The sequence below is a fragment of the Molothrus aeneus genome, chromosome 4, assembly GCF_037042795.1.
Source record: "Molothrus aeneus isolate 106 chromosome 4, BPBGC_Maene_1.0, whole genome shotgun sequence".
NCBI lineage: Eukaryota > Metazoa > Chordata > Aves > Passeriformes > Icteridae > Molothrus > Molothrus aeneus.
Window position 1 is genome coordinate 853,466 of NC_089649.1, and position 15,440 is coordinate 868,905.

General features: G+C 40.6%; 1 protein-coding gene across 32 annotated transcripts in view; it reads right to left on the reverse strand.

Annotated features, from left to right (window-relative positions):
• Positions 1–15,440, reverse strand: part of ANK2 (ankyrin 2) — a 275,430-nt gene that overhangs the window by 43,945 nt on the left and 216,045 nt on the right. For 28 of the 32 annotated variants that reach the window (XM_066549303.1, XM_066549305.1, XM_066549331.1 and 25 more), the window contains 4 exons: positions 13,508–13,580; positions 6,784–6,928; positions 2,407–2,509; positions 1,042–1,145 (listed from right to left, as the gene is read on the reverse strand). In XM_066549303.1, coding sequence (XP_066405400.1) covers positions 1,042–1,145; positions 2,407–2,509; positions 6,784–6,928; positions 13,508–13,580 — 425 coding nt within the window. The remainder of the gene's footprint in view (positions 1–1,041; positions 1,146–2,406; positions 2,510–6,783; positions 6,929–13,507; positions 13,581–15,440) is intronic. The other 4 variants (XM_066549299.1, XM_066549316.1, XM_066549327.1 and 1 more) reach the window with 1 other exon arrangement.

Here is a 15,440-nt window from a genome sequence, read left to right on the forward strand (position 1 = left end):
TTTCATTTCACCTGTTAGTTTTGGAGCTCATGAGAAGCAAATCCAAGGAGTGCTGGTCACAGATAACTATCCTACAATCAGCTAACAGACAATATTCTCATCTATGTCACATGAGTCAATCTGGCAATGTTGTCCCTCCCTCTAGATCAGGACTGCCTGTCATTGCAAATGGGACTCCAGTGCTAGTTTTTAAAAATACAGACTGTAAGATAGTAGCAAACTCATTTGAGATTGACAAAAATAATCTTTCCCCTTGTGCTGTCCAGTCATGCTGTGTACAGAGCCCACAGAGATTAAATGCTTTTTGATTACTCCAGTTTCTTCTGAATTCATCTGCACGTTCCCCATCCAATCTGATGGCAAGACACAAATGTAGAATTCAGTGTGAAGACTGAAATTACTTAAAACACAGTAAGGAAGAGCATATAAAACAAATGCAGTCACAGATTTTAAGGCCAGCCAGGATAAGGTTTGTAAATATGATCCTGGCTGGGCCTGCATTTTGACCTGCGTTGTGCCATGACAGTGAGTTTGTCTAAATGCAAATGCTTACAAGGAGTCAGTTGGACATGAAGACAGTGCTCAAATACGTGCAAAGCACGTGATGTTTAGGTTGCTTGTCTATTCATGTAATTTAGAAGGCAAACACTGGAGCTGGTGCTCACCTCAACTACTCCACCAGCACAGTAAGTGCTGACCATCTGGAGTGATTAAGCACTTGGTGTCAATTATTATTAACTCTGAAAGGCATTGTACTTATGTCTCAATAAAATGCACACAAATGCCTGTGTGTATGTGTCATTTATCACATTCATTCCCCTTGAACTTGACTGAGGGCCCACTGACTTGCAGTGATTTCAGTGAATAGTCTTGGTACTCAACCTTGCTTGGTTGTCAGCTTAAAAGATCATAACAATTTATTGGCAGCTCCAGGAGGCAATGAATTAAAATATAGCTCCTAGTTAAGCATTAGTTGAAGCTTGTGTCACTGCAGGTACTCTGTTTCTCATTTTGTAGTGTAATGCTAATTGATGCACTCACCCTGAATGAATAGGGCTGGAAGAAAGAGCCACATTGTCCAAGATTTCAGGGCCCAAGCTTAAGCGATATGAATTCCTTTCAGCTTCTTTGGCCAGAGTTGTTACCTTGGGAAGAAAAATAACCCCATTTTACTACAATGAAATCCATTATTGAACAAAAAAAAATGTATTTTGCATAGTAGTGCCTAAAGCATTCAAACATTTTCTTTTAAAACAAAGGAGTACTAATAGTATTAAGATACTAGAAACCCTTATTGTAACACTTAGTATTTCCCTAAAGTAATCCTATGTTAGTGGTCTCAGTGAAAGAATGCTGTGATTTCACTAAGAAGGCATTTAGTAAATATCTTCTTTTTTAACTACAAGCATGTTTCAAGACAGTATTTTTTAGGACAATGGCTATGAGTTCATTACATCCCCTGAATGTGTAGCATGATGTCTATTAGCAACATTCAAACATCAGTTAAAATGGAGAACATTAAGAACACAGTCCCTGTGCTACAGTCACACAGTGTATTCATCTTTTTTGGAATAGACTTCAATACTGCACAGCACAATATGCCATTAAATATGCCTAGAAAATAGAGAGGTTTGTATACAAACGAACCAAGCAGCCTACACCACCCAGTCTCATCAGAACAATTTGCAGAGCAGCCTTTCCCAGTTCCCTGATCTCTGCAGGCAAGAAGGGGCTCAGAGAGGTTTACTCATGTTCTGGGTTGACTATATGATGCTTTTATCTCCAATTGTCACGTTCTGCTTATGCTGAATAATAAGTTTTGCACCTTTAAGGCTTGTTCCAGAGAGTGAAGCGGGGAGAGAAGCAGCAGCAGTTTGTTTTCAGACACTGCACTCACTCCTCCACATTCCTGCTCCTGGACTGTGTCGTCTGCAGATAGACAGACAGCAGGAGGTTGCTCTCCTTTGCTTTTAGTTAGCTTAGCTAGCTGAGGCAAAGAAGTTCCCTGGATTGTGGGATTTTTTTTTCCTTTTTCTTTGGACCTGTTCAAACCTGCTCTGGACTGAACACCCAGAAGAGCACTGGCAGCTCACACCTGTGACCCACCGGGCCAGGCCTGGGCCACGACATTTCCAGCACTGGAGGGACTGATAAGAGACTGAGTGAGCTGAACTGCAATCCAGGGAGGGGACTTTCTCAGTTGATCATCTCTTTTGGAGCAGCAAGGGGTTTTATTGATTAATATTGTTTAGGTTTTATTGTTTAATAAACAGTTTTTTTCCACTTTTCTCCAAGGAGGTATTTTCTCCCAGACCAGTTGGGGGGAGGGGCTGATTGAATCTTCTTTCCTAGAGGAGCCCCTTTAGGAGTTCTCTTCCAAATTTGCCCTGAACCAGGACAACTCACCTGCTGGCTGGGGATGAGCACGGTGTCATCGATCATGGCGCTGTCGCGCAGGTAGGAGGCGTGGCTCAGCGTGTGGGACCTGTCGGAACTGAAGGACCGCAGGCTGGGAGGTTGGTAGGGTGCCAGAGCAATGCATCAGCAGCACAAAGGATGTTGTAAAGGTGCCATGACAGATCGAGTGGGAGAATGAGAAAAGCGTGCTATTAGCAACACCATGCAGCTTCCAGGGGCAGCAGAGCACAGTCAGGGGAAACACAGCTTTGCACACCTGTGTTGTTGTCTGACCACAGGCCACAAAGCCTTTGCACTGACCTATTTGCTTCCAAATGCAAAACCTAGAGATTAATCTAGATATACTCACAAATCCTTTAGATTTGGCTTTGTGGCATGATGGTTTCCTCATAACAAAGAACATTCCTTTTTGTTAAGGCTCTTTGGAGAACTTCGCTGCTGCATCACACAAGCAAACAACTATGGAAAACCAGTATGCTACCATCCTGAAGAAAAGCTAGAATGACTCTTTCTGAGGCTTTGTTGGGACCTACTCCCTCCCCTTAAAGCAGTAAGCCTGACATTGTCCCCTGGAAGGTACACACACAAGGCAAAGTGTGGCCAGCCACAAGCTCCCGTGTAAAACAGAATCTTCCTCTGAATGCCAACAGCATCTGCAGGGAGACAGCCCCAGCGTGAGCACTGATCTCGCTGTAAGTACACGCAGCTCTACAGAGCACTGGTTGCTGTAGCAATGAGAGGTGCAAGGCAGTAAATAAGCTGCTTCCAAGCACTGGCTCAGAATGTAGCCGCAGTATCCACCAGCAAAAAGCAAAAAAATAAATAGACAAATACAACACCACAGAAGGACATATTGAGGTAAATGGGGTTTCTGCTACCAAATAGCATGAGTTCCCTCCTTGTTATGTTCACTAGCTGCAATATGACAACAGTGATTTTTAAAAACAGATCATCCACCTTCAGATGTTGTGCGTGTACTCTGTGATGTTGATGTAGACCTTGAGGAATATCACATCTCTAACTGAAGGAAGCAGTTTTGCGTTCCTGGCTTACACATCCGTGAGCAGTGCTCATAATGACTAACATGCTGGATCAGAACAATGGGCCATTTATCCAGATGCACTGAGTTTTAAGGGATAATTCATTTTCAGCAGTTAGCAATAAAAGTCACCGGTTCATTACAGACATGAGTTTGAAATGCTGTAAGTGCATATCATCTGATTCAGACCACAGCCTTTTTTAACAATAGTTACATTCACTCAGTAATTTTTGATCCATTTATAGAAGCAAATGGTTATCTTATTTTTATTAGAAATGTATGACATTGAAGAACAATCAGTGCTGTTGATCATTAGCTTATACCAGTGGCCTGTTCAGCATCCCAGGTGGACTGTACAAAACTGGAAGCAAAGACAGCCTTCAGAAAGCCTTGAGAAAAAAGCAAACCAAAATTTAACACTTTTTCTTTGATTGAGGAACAAGCCTCAGTAGCAGACCCCATTTGCCATCATTATCCTGTGTTCATTTCCAAGTTTGACACTTCCAGAACCACTCTGCTGAGCCATGCAACGCTCGTGAGAGAGTCACCATCCAAGTTGTAGGTTCTGCTATTCAGCTAACACCACGTCCTGGATAGACACCGAGTGAAGGGAAGCCTGAACCGCATTTGGCTGGTTATCCCTATGGTGATCCTGTCCATCCTCACTGCTACTACCACCACTACAAGTAGCCCAGTGCTAACCACAGTGTAGTACCTGTACATCAGGTCTAATAAATACAAAAGGGAGCCGGGCTTTATCTGGAGACAAGATAGGCACATTCATGACTGAGGTCTGCAGGTAGCTATAATAAAATTACATATTCTGATATAATATATAATTATATTTAAATTCCCTGCTACACTCAATTTCAAAAGTAGAGCTCAGATGGCACTGCCCCATCTGTGCACTGGGTCAGCTCAATGAAGAGCAAACCAGGAGTTAAAAGGTCTGTGCTGCTCAGACTTAGGAATAAAGGTATTGATTGAAATGACAGTCCCGTTGAGCAAGGGATTTATTGTTTATTATTGCCATAAGTATTCAGGAATTCTATGAAGCATAAAAAAGCCTACCTAAAGCAGACACAAGACCAACACTTAAATGCAGATTATTCTCAAATGTGTTTGATAAATCTCATGTCTGAAGGGTTATGGGACCAAAAGCACTCAGGCCTAGAGACAGAACTGTGGAACCCAGGAGTGCTGCAAAGCTCCTGAACCTAAGACTGTGCCTTGCCTGTGTGCACAGGCACACATCACTCACCTCTAAGCCCCAAATAGGGCCTTGGTGGTATCCAGAAAGTAGGACTAGCATCCCCAATGCCAAGTTTCTGTCTCACTGAAGGACTTGCAATGCACACTCACTTCCCAGCCTAGACAGAGACCTAATGAGCTCCAGACCAGTTGAGCATATCTCTTGTTTAGATCTCAGTGTATATTTGCATATGTTCTTTCAGAAGCTGAGAAAAAACCCTGGGGTCACTGAACACTGTAAAAATGGACCTCAAAAATGTTTCTCAACAGCAGCATGTTTCCTTTCATTCTCCAACTCAATTTTCTACATACAGCAGGCCTCCAAAGTGGATGAACAGAGACAGGTGCCATAGGAGGAGATAGAGACAACAGGTGTTCATGCTATGTAATACCTACCTGGGCATGATGCTAATGAAAGCATATGGAAAAGAAAAATGAAGGGGAGAGAGAAATAAAATAAATAGGGAAGATGGTTACAAATGAAAAATACATGTTTGTAAATCAAATTGTTTAATGTGTAAGATCATATGAGTCTAGAGTGCTAATACTATCTTGCTTTACTGAATTTTCTGAAAAACCAAACCATTATAATGCAATGAAAATCACATTCAAAGGAAATGCAAAACAACTGAAGCAGTCTCTGTGAAAATTCTTAAAATCATAACCTGAAGGTGACAGAAAATGAGACCATGGAGTTAGAAAGATGTCCTTCTTTCATTATTTCTCCCTTTAGAATTTTGCTGCATTTCAGTATAATTTTGCTTGACACAGGACTTAAAATAATTTTCATACAATACAAGTGAAACCGTATCAGTGACATGTCAGTGAGAATCTACTGAAATCCACTGACAAGACTTAAAAGCTAAAATATTCGAAATGGGAGCCTAACTTAAACTGGGGTCATACTTGCCTGCACAATTTTTTCTATACAGCATCTTAAAACCTAAAAAACTCCCAAACTTTGCTACCATTGAGAGAATGAGAGGTTTTGATTTTAGGCATTCTGATGTAGTGCATAGACTTCCTCTGAGAGTTAAAAAGCCACACAGTCACTTTGTTTTCAGTGGACTAACTGTCTAAAACCAACAGAGATTCCAGGCTTGCTGGACCTGAATGATGGGATTTACACATGCTGTGAGGCAAACCAAACTGTTTCCTGACATCTTTTGTTCCAGGAGCAATTCCCAGCCTACTCAAGTAAACAGAACGGATCCTACTGATTCCATTGAGCTTCAGAAATGCTGCCAGGATAACAACTAAGACTGGAAAATGAGATAGCTTCAAAACTCTGTTGCCAAGGTTTCAACTTTTTTTGTTTTCTTCCCTTTAGTGCACCCCAGTTCTAAAGGCAGTGAGTTTGGAGACAGTGCTGATTTCACCCAGGAATGCCTGGGTGGCTGTTCTGAACTAGAACTGTGGAGGTTCATCTGCCAGCTTGAGCCTACACTTATGCTCACTAATGAAGTCTTTACTTTTGGGAAGGGAACTCCATATTTTTGTAAAATTTTATATAACAACACTCAAAAAAAAAAAAAAAGAAAATTAAATCAAAGCTGCATACATTTTTATTCCACAAAGAGATCTAGGTGCTTAAGTTCAACGTTTTAGATGTAAGCAAATCAATATCTTGTCTGGACTGAACAAACTAATGTTTCTATTATTATTATTATTATTATAGTTGTGTCAGTAGAAGGACAAGTATTCTGTGTCCTGCTAATCCAACCATGAGGAACCAGAAAGAGCGGAGGTGCTTGCAGACAATACACTCACTGCCAGCCCAGTGCAGAATGACCCAGTCCATTGCTCCTCTCCTGGTACCTTGAGCCAGCAAAGCACTCCAAAAAGTCAGCTCACCTGATGCTCAAAGCCCCTGTCCACCCATCCCCTGCTTGTGGCAGCAGGAGATGAGGGTGACCACCCCTTCCTCCTGCCAAGTGGTGACTGCCACACTGAGTGAACAAATGCTGAGCAGCACCCCAAGCAGAGAGACTCCACAGAGGGACTTCACACACTTACAGCAAAACAACTTCTCATGCAGAAGTAGCATGAGAAAAGTTCCATATCCAGGCAAATACCTGTCTGAGCGTCCTCCTTCCAAGCTGTATCTCAGGTAGTTCATTCCATCTAAGAACTGGCTGCTTGGCAAAGAGTCATCTCCCAGCTCCCGGAGGTCTTCTGGCCTAAGGTACTCCCCTCCATCTCCTGTCATTGTGTCATCACCTGCAAATCAACCCACAAGCGGTAAGTACACACACGAGTTTGATTCCATTGGCACCTCAGGATCTAACAGCTGGATGGCACAATGAACAGGAAGGCATTTTCCACTCAGGAAACACTGCAAACCACAAGCAATTAATGTATTTAATCAAACTGGCACATCAAGCAAGATATTTTGAAAGGTAAAATTAAAATCAAGGTGATTAATCAATTAGATTTCATACATTCATTTCTTGCTGTTGCACACACAGGCAAGGAGCACGCTTCTTTGCTATGCTCTAAAGCATGGTCTTTCTGTTCTTTAATCCATTTCAGCTTTCTGGACACAGCTATGCTGCATCCCAGCCTGACAGTTTATGGTTAAATATCACCACTTATTTAATGGTAATCTACATGTATTCAGACAAAAACTGCCTTATGCCTTATAGTTGCAAAGGTTAACTTAAACCCTCTTCTATCCAAACTTCACATCATACAAGGCTCTGTCACCCATATTCCAAGATCTTTCTGTAATCAGCAACAAAATTCATGTTTCTTGAACATGGCAACATCCAGAAACTGGAAATAAGCTCACTTGCATAGATGGGAATGATCATAATTCATAATGAATCCCAGGCTAAATGATCATTTGTTATCTGACACAGTAACCTTTATCCATATACTCTGAATAATGAAATTTAATCCTTTTTTTTTTTAGGTCCAGCATTCTTTTCCCCGGGAAATTCTGTCTATATGAAGTCACAGTTTGCTTTTCCCCAGCAGACTAACAAAACAGATTCCATTGCCAAGCAACGTGTAGCTGTTTCTTTTCATTCCCACTTGCAAGATGCTTCCTCTCCACAGTTTCTGCCTGGATATTTCAGTCATTTTCCCTCTGGTAAATTACTGCAGTGTGAGCCTGCCAGAGGCTTGGTGTGACCCACAGAGCCACACAACATAACCCCAGGCCACCAAGAGCTTCATGCCTTCTCATTTGCTGGGTTGTGTGGGCAAACTGAGGCTCATTTTGATACTTATTTTCACAAAGCAAATCAAACTATTTTTTCTAGATGACATTTCAGCTAAGAAATAAATAATTTATTATTTGTCATCTAAAACTAAGTAAACTTTGGAGGGTTTAAGATTTTTATGCACACACAAATATTATATGTAAAAATGAGTCTTGAATCTTTTCAGTATAACAACAAAAAATTGAAAATTCCATCTACCCACATTAAGAGGGAGAAACTGGGCACAGTTTCACAGAAAACAATAAAATGCATTTAATCACTTCATGTTTCCTGTCTTCTGACAGATGATGCCTCCTGTTTCATGGGAATGTCACATTAAAAAGCACAGGGCTTAGTGAAAACTTGGAAGATATTAAGGCAATGCTGTTAATCAAACAGTAAAGAGAATTTCAAGTTATATTTCAAATAAACTAGATAATGATAATCATGCCAGACATTCCATTTATAATAGAAACAAAGGCAAAATCTTTACCACTTTCATCACACCCACAACCTTTAAAAAAAACCAAACAAATCCAAAGTCTACTCTGATTTCAGCTTTGGCCTCTCATCTGAGAGATGTCAATAGTGGGGCTAAGTCACAGTGTTTGATGTTATGGGACATCTGCAAACAGTAACCAGACCATGCACAGATATCTCAGAACAGCAGGCAGGGACTGAGGGAACTCCCCCCACGGCCTGTGCCCTCCATCTTCCTGTCCTGAGATGAATGCCCCAAAACCAGAGTGCCTTCTAGCATATGGAGAGAAAAAATAGGTCTTTAACTCTAAATGACTGCATGTTCAGGTGACCAAGGGCTTCCTGACACAGCAGATCTCACCAGATGGTTGCTTTGTGGCAATACAGGAGCTGCCCTTTTTCATCATGCCAGAAACAATCTGTCTGCCATCTCATTCCCCATCAAATTAGTGCCAGGAACATTTCCACCACTTACTAACCACTTTGTGACAAATATAACCCTTGACATTGATGGTTTGCATGCTCCATGGTTTGCAGTGGCCATCTATGAATTTGCAAAATTGCAAAATACAACTGCTGCATGAGAACTGTACTGGAATTTTTTCTCACAAAATATAGAGAAAATACAGAGAAAACTTTAAAATAAAATAATAAAGGAAAGGGAGCTGTGTCAAACTGCCAGAAATGGCTTTTAATAGATGTTTTTAAAGCCAGATACAGTTATATGAGTTTGCCAAGATTATTGTTTTCTCTGCAGCATGCAGATAAGTCTAAAGCTCACCACAGAAGCGCTGCAGATGGAGAAAGGACAACTATGGCAATAACAATTTTTATGGAATATATATTCCATACCTGCAGAGTTTCTCTGACACTTTGTTTGGACACTTTCAACTCCCTAAATCAATCCTCTATTTAGTGGCCCTCACTAGAAGCTTCCCTGGATTACAGCTTGGGTAATGCTTTAACTTTGTTTCTTTTTAGCCAGCCAGGAAAGTGGGGTTTCACATGTGGTTTCAGATGTTGATACATGACTTAAAATTTATCATCACGTCAACTATTGGGAGCTCAGGGCAGCACTCACAATGGCATAAAGTGAAGCAAATTTCAAAAGAAGCACGCTTCTAGTCTCAAGGATCTCTGGGGAGGGAGAGACACCTTGATTTTGTTTTCTTGCCTATTAACCCATTACAAAAAGAATTCCAGTTCTTGACCTTGGTATTTAGGATGTTGCTATGTTGGATCTAGGTCAGAAACAATAAAATAACAAACTACGCCTACATCCCTAAGCCACCAAGGCTTTGCTTGTGTAAATCAGCATCCTGTGGCTACATTTTGTGCTACTGGATACAAAGTGCTTTATTTAGAGGGTGAATTAACTCAGCAGTGCTATTCTAAATTTACTGTGTTTTAATGTGCAGCAACAGCAACCTAAGTCTATTAAGAACAATTCCTGGCTGCAACTTTAACTTCCAGGTTTAATTAAGGAAATTAAATTTTCCCACTAATTTAGATGCTTCTTCAGAGGAATTATGTGTGTGTATAACAGCAGTGGATTCTGCCTAGACTTAGCTGCTCATTTCTCCCGCATATGCAGCAGCATTAGCTACTCCAAGGCCATGTGTGGGGGGGCACTCAGGAAATTTGTTGTTGTATTTTAGCACTGTGGGGGATTTTCTTTCTTATCAGAAATCTGATGCAGCCAGATATAGGATCAGTGTGAACTGCTTCCTGGAATCCAAGGTCACTACAATGCAGTAGTTCACAGACATGACACCTTGTCCATGAGCTCTTTGCACATGACAACCTTTGTCTGTCCCTTCTCTGCAATTGCGGTGTCAGCACTAATTACAGTTTGGTGTGAGTCAACTTTTCTGGTTGCCATCTCAGGCCATGCTGCTCCTGACAGTGGTGTTTCACCCTCTACTTCAGTCTTTCTATTCTCTTCTGCCTGCAAAAGTTGTCTGGCTGGAAAATAACTTGTCAGGACAAACAGATTCATTTTCAGACAGATCAGTTCTCTGGGCTGGGTCACCACATGGTGAAACATTTCTGCTGCCAGTATGGAGGATGTGGGCTAGCATGGCTGAAGCTTGACAACTTCTGCAGCAGCCAGAACTTTGTCTCAAGCAGACACTGAAACTACAATTTTGAAAATTAATTGGTGATGAGGAGGCTCAAAAAGAAACAAGTGAGAGCTCTTGACCATCCTGTTTTACTGGTTGTATTCTCTCTCTATAGCACTACACTTACTGCACTATCTCCCATGGGAGTCTCAAAGACAAACCACTGTTGGTTTGTGCAGCTCTTCTGGCACAAAAATGAGGCATGGAATGGATACAGAGGTGCATATTAATATATGGGGAAATAAGAAAGAAACCAGGCTTCTGCCTTTTCTATATTTTCTTCTGTGTTTACACAGACTCAGTCCTAACAAAATATTTGCTTGCGCTTAACTTCATTAATTCTGTAGACAAAATACATTTCACAAGATGCTTTGCAGTAATTTCCCTTTACTGCTCTAAGGGTCTCTCTGGTGCAAAATGCTTCTTTTGTGGTGACAGGTTTAAAGCAACTGAACTTAGCAGCAATACAGCCAAGGCTGATACAAAGATAAAAACCTATGGAGCTTTTAGTGCAACTTTATCCACACTGAGCATTTCTGCTGGCAGGGGTACATGTTGCACAAACCACATCTGTAGTGCAATCCCCATGAGCAGGGATTCAATGCCATTTTAAATAAAAAATATAATGTGATTCTGTTCAAAGGGAAGATTTTGTTTTGCAGGTAACATGAAAAGTAAAGAATTCTGAATAAAACTTCAGTAGATAAACACAAAAAAGGGTGCAAGAAAATTGAAGATGAATTAGCAGCACTCTGTCCATTCAAGATATTTTAAAATAGGCTACCCAGTGCAGGACATTCCACACCAAGCTGAGCTATCTGATAGATAATTGTCTTTTATTTCATACTGCTCAGACTGTATGTTAACTTTGTTTTAGGAATACAAATGCTGTATTAACAACATGACAGCATACAATTATGCAACAGAACGATCTTCCAAGCAAAATGCAAAGTATTTATCATCAGTGATGAACATGCTACATTTTGGGACCTGAAATACTTTGCTCAAGTACTCTTGTGTTCAACTTGATAATTATATAAATACAGCTGTCAGGTTTGCAGCAGCACATTGATTTATTTCAGGACATATTGTGTCACTTCAAAGAACACAGTGCCACAGAAACCTTACTGCTAGCCTCTTGTGAAGCTACCCCACCCCTAAATGGTTCATCCTCTCTATAAAACAAGTTCTGCAGCCTTCCTTTCCCCAGCTATTTAAAGTTACTGTGACAAGCACCATCCACATTCGGAGTTCTTGCAGTGAATGTTAATTCAAAGTACAGGAGAGCATTAGTCATGCAGGACAGCCCCTTCAAGTTCTGCCAACACACTCAAGATATAGATAATAAATCTGAGATTTTCTTCTTTTCCCTTCGTCCTCCCACCTTCATGAAATACACACTCAACCACACTTCAAAAGTAACAGAGAGAAGCAGTGTTAGATACCCAAATTCTGCAAACATGTTGTTACTACACAAAAAAATAACAGTCTGAGTCAAACAAAGAGAGAAAGTCTATAGGTCTTACTCCATGAACTCCTGCTAACAGCACCTGTGCCACTATATGCTTCCCCATCACTGAAGGGTTCCTCATCAGAGTGTTTAAAGGCTGTACAACACACAAATTGGTTTCAGGAAAAGGAACACCCTGCTTCTACTGGATTGATCCAGTAGAAGCAGGAAGACATACTCGGCTTTGTGGATTTAAAGATGATTCAATGGTAGATCAAAAGACTGGGAGAAAACTAAACAAGGTGAACATATGGCAATAAGCTGTTTAAAGATGATTCAATATAATAATTACACAAGCAGTTGAATGCTTCTTAATCAGAGACAAAGTAGCAAAATAATTTCGCTGGTCATGATGCAGCAGAAAATAATTGATTTTGAATCACACTTGTTTGTTTTTGCATTTTAAAACAAAAAGTTGCATCTGGAGTCTAAGCATCATATTTTCTCAAGAGTGTAACTCATTTATTAGCATAATTCCCATTTCTAAAAGCAACACAAGCACTTATAATTAATGAATGCCATTAACTTCGTGCACCATTTAGAACCACAATTGCATCTGTTTTCTTTGTAAAAGAAAAGTACCAACCCTGTAAGCTGAGTTTCCAAATTCCCAGGACTTCTGGAAACTACTCACTCTACAAATTATTTGTGTGAAATAATAACAACCACCATAAAATGGCACATGTAGGTTATTGTAATATTGACACTCTCCGGTGTAAAAAGGAACATAGAAAATCCTTCCAACTGCATTTATATTTATTAATACTGCTGTGACTAAAATTTCTAAGAAGTCACTTGCGAGCCCTTAGAAAAGGGTGGCTTTAGTCCATTTCTGCAATTCTGAGCTGTATAAAAGTGTGATACCTTATCATTGCTCCCAGAAGGTCAGAGGAATTCCCTTGGGAGGAAGCTAAGTGGTGGGACTCGTCTCCTATCTGTGTGCACAAAGGCCTCTGAAACCCAAGGGCTGAACTTATTGCGTGTTGTCACTTTGTATCACACCCTGTGTATCCCTGAGCTCCCCTGTGTCAAAAGCTTCCTCCAGGGAATGCTCTCCTCACCCTCCACCTTAAGCATCTTCCACAAATGTTTCCAATTAGGCAGAACTCCTGGATATTTGTATCTGATACAAGTGACACAGATCCAAAATATTTACTGCTCGGACTCCTCTTTATGGGAGGGTCAAAGCCAACTTTGGGACAGTTCTACAGTGAAATTGTAAAGCCTGGAGTTGGGAAATGGTCTCATTTGCCAATTTGGTTCAGATAAGCTTTTTCTGGAAAAGATATAGGGGTCCAGGATTTTACTTGGTTTCAAATTTTGGCATCTTTATAAAAATACCATGATAATTACATCATTTAAAAGAGAGCTTCATTACAAGAACAGCAAAATGAAGATGTGAGAGTATTCAAGCAGCTTCTTGAGCCTATAGAACAGGTTACATAGGTGATATGGAAGAGGAATTTACCAAATCACTCACCTTCTTCATCTGACACATCCAGGACCTCAGTCATTGTCTCAGGTACATTTAGCTTGTGCTTCTCTGTTACAGTCTGCAAAGACAGAATCATCAGTCAGGGGAGCAAAGTTTACAGCAGGGCATTTTCAACAGACAGCAGTAGGACATGCTGAGGCATTTAATCACATGTTTCCCCTTCTCCTAACTTGCTTTTTCATCTTTATTCCAGAAACTCCTATTCTCAGTGCTGCATAAGGTAACATTTCTTCTGGCAGAAAAGTACAAAAACATAAGATAATGAGCTGGTCAGAGAAATAAAATTTATTTATAAATGGTGCATGTAGAACAATTCAGCTCAATGTTTCCAAGATGATTTTAAAATGAATTAGGTAATGTCTACAGAAGAGCTTGAGAAAGTTGTATGGGGCATATGGAAATTATTAAATTGTAAAACATTTGGAAATGAAGTTATGAATGATGTGAAATTTGTCAACTAAAAAAAGATGTGAAGGATTTACACAGATCACTTGAAACATTTCTTCCCCCTCTCAGAAAAAGGTGACTACAGTGCATATTAATTATATCCTTTTCATAAATCATGTATATTCCCCCAAAGCACATACACATCAGAGGGAAAAAAAAAAGTTGTTTGAAGATTCTGAAACATCTTGTGCACCTAAAAGCTCAAAATATTGTGAATCAAAGCAAGTATGGACTGAGGAATAGTGGGAGGATTCTGGTTAGACATAAGAGCAGGAAAACACTGGAAGTTTGTTGGGGTTTTTAAAATATAATTTTATCTTATGTGAGCATAAGGATAGGTAGGATGGTGGAGGCTGATAACTGTATTTGGATAGGCCATATGGCTAGGGAACGTACATGGATAGTATTATGCTTTCTAGACATAGTAGGCCTGAGATTAGGTGGGTTCAGTGGAAGGTGAAGGCTGAGTAGAATCTTAGGGAGAGGTAGGACATAAAGAAAGTTATAGGGTGGGAGCTATAATTTGAGTCAAAATCAACTGTCTTAGTTAGACTAACTTTCTGTTATTCTGTTCATTCTAATCCGCCTTGAATTCATTCGTAGACTAGTCCTAGGGAAAGGAGGAGGATGAGTGAAGTTCAGGCTAGAGTGCTGAATTAAGAATGGATCTTTTTAGCATCCAGATTTGTACTGCAGAAGGAGATGAAGAACATAACAAGAGGAACTACAGGAAGAGCAAGTTGTCTGGAGGGAACTCTTCAGTGTGCTAGGATACAGGGAACAAAATGCCAAGGGCTTCAAAAGGAGCAGTGCTCAGAAATGCCTTGGTCACAACCAAAAGGTACCCATTTCCCTGGCTCCTCCCAGTGAGCTGGGGAGCTGCAGAGGGCAGCTGGCACACGGCCCTTCAGGAAGTGTGGGAGCACAGTGTCCCTCTGGCACAGAGAGCAGTGCCAGGAGGCCACGTGTCCCCCTGAGCAATCCCCCTGAGGCAGCACTGCCTCCCTGCTGCACACACTGCCTATCGGGCATACATTAACATCATGTGCAAAGGAGCCAAACGTTTCATGGGAGGAATCATGAAATCAGCCAAACCCTGAGTCCCTTATGCAATATTCTTTTGGGAAAATGCCCGCTGATATCAAGCAGTGAAGTCAATAGCAGCTTTTGTTGCACAAAACTTACTAGTTATTTCCTGATCCTGTTATATACTTCTCTGTTTCTAACAAACTGAAAAAGCTTTCTTGTTTATTGTAAAATGCTGCACTTTAATAAATAACTAAGTTACCAACCATGTAATTACTTTGGAAATTAGTTTTCAAAGTCTGCTTTACGTTTCTGAAATTTATTTAACTCTGACAGCAGTTCCAGTTCACCCTCCTGAGGTACAGGGAAAGAACAATGCCCTTTGCCTCAACTGGCAATCCTAATTAGGCTCCTAAATTCACTCTTCCCCATGAGTAAAAACAAC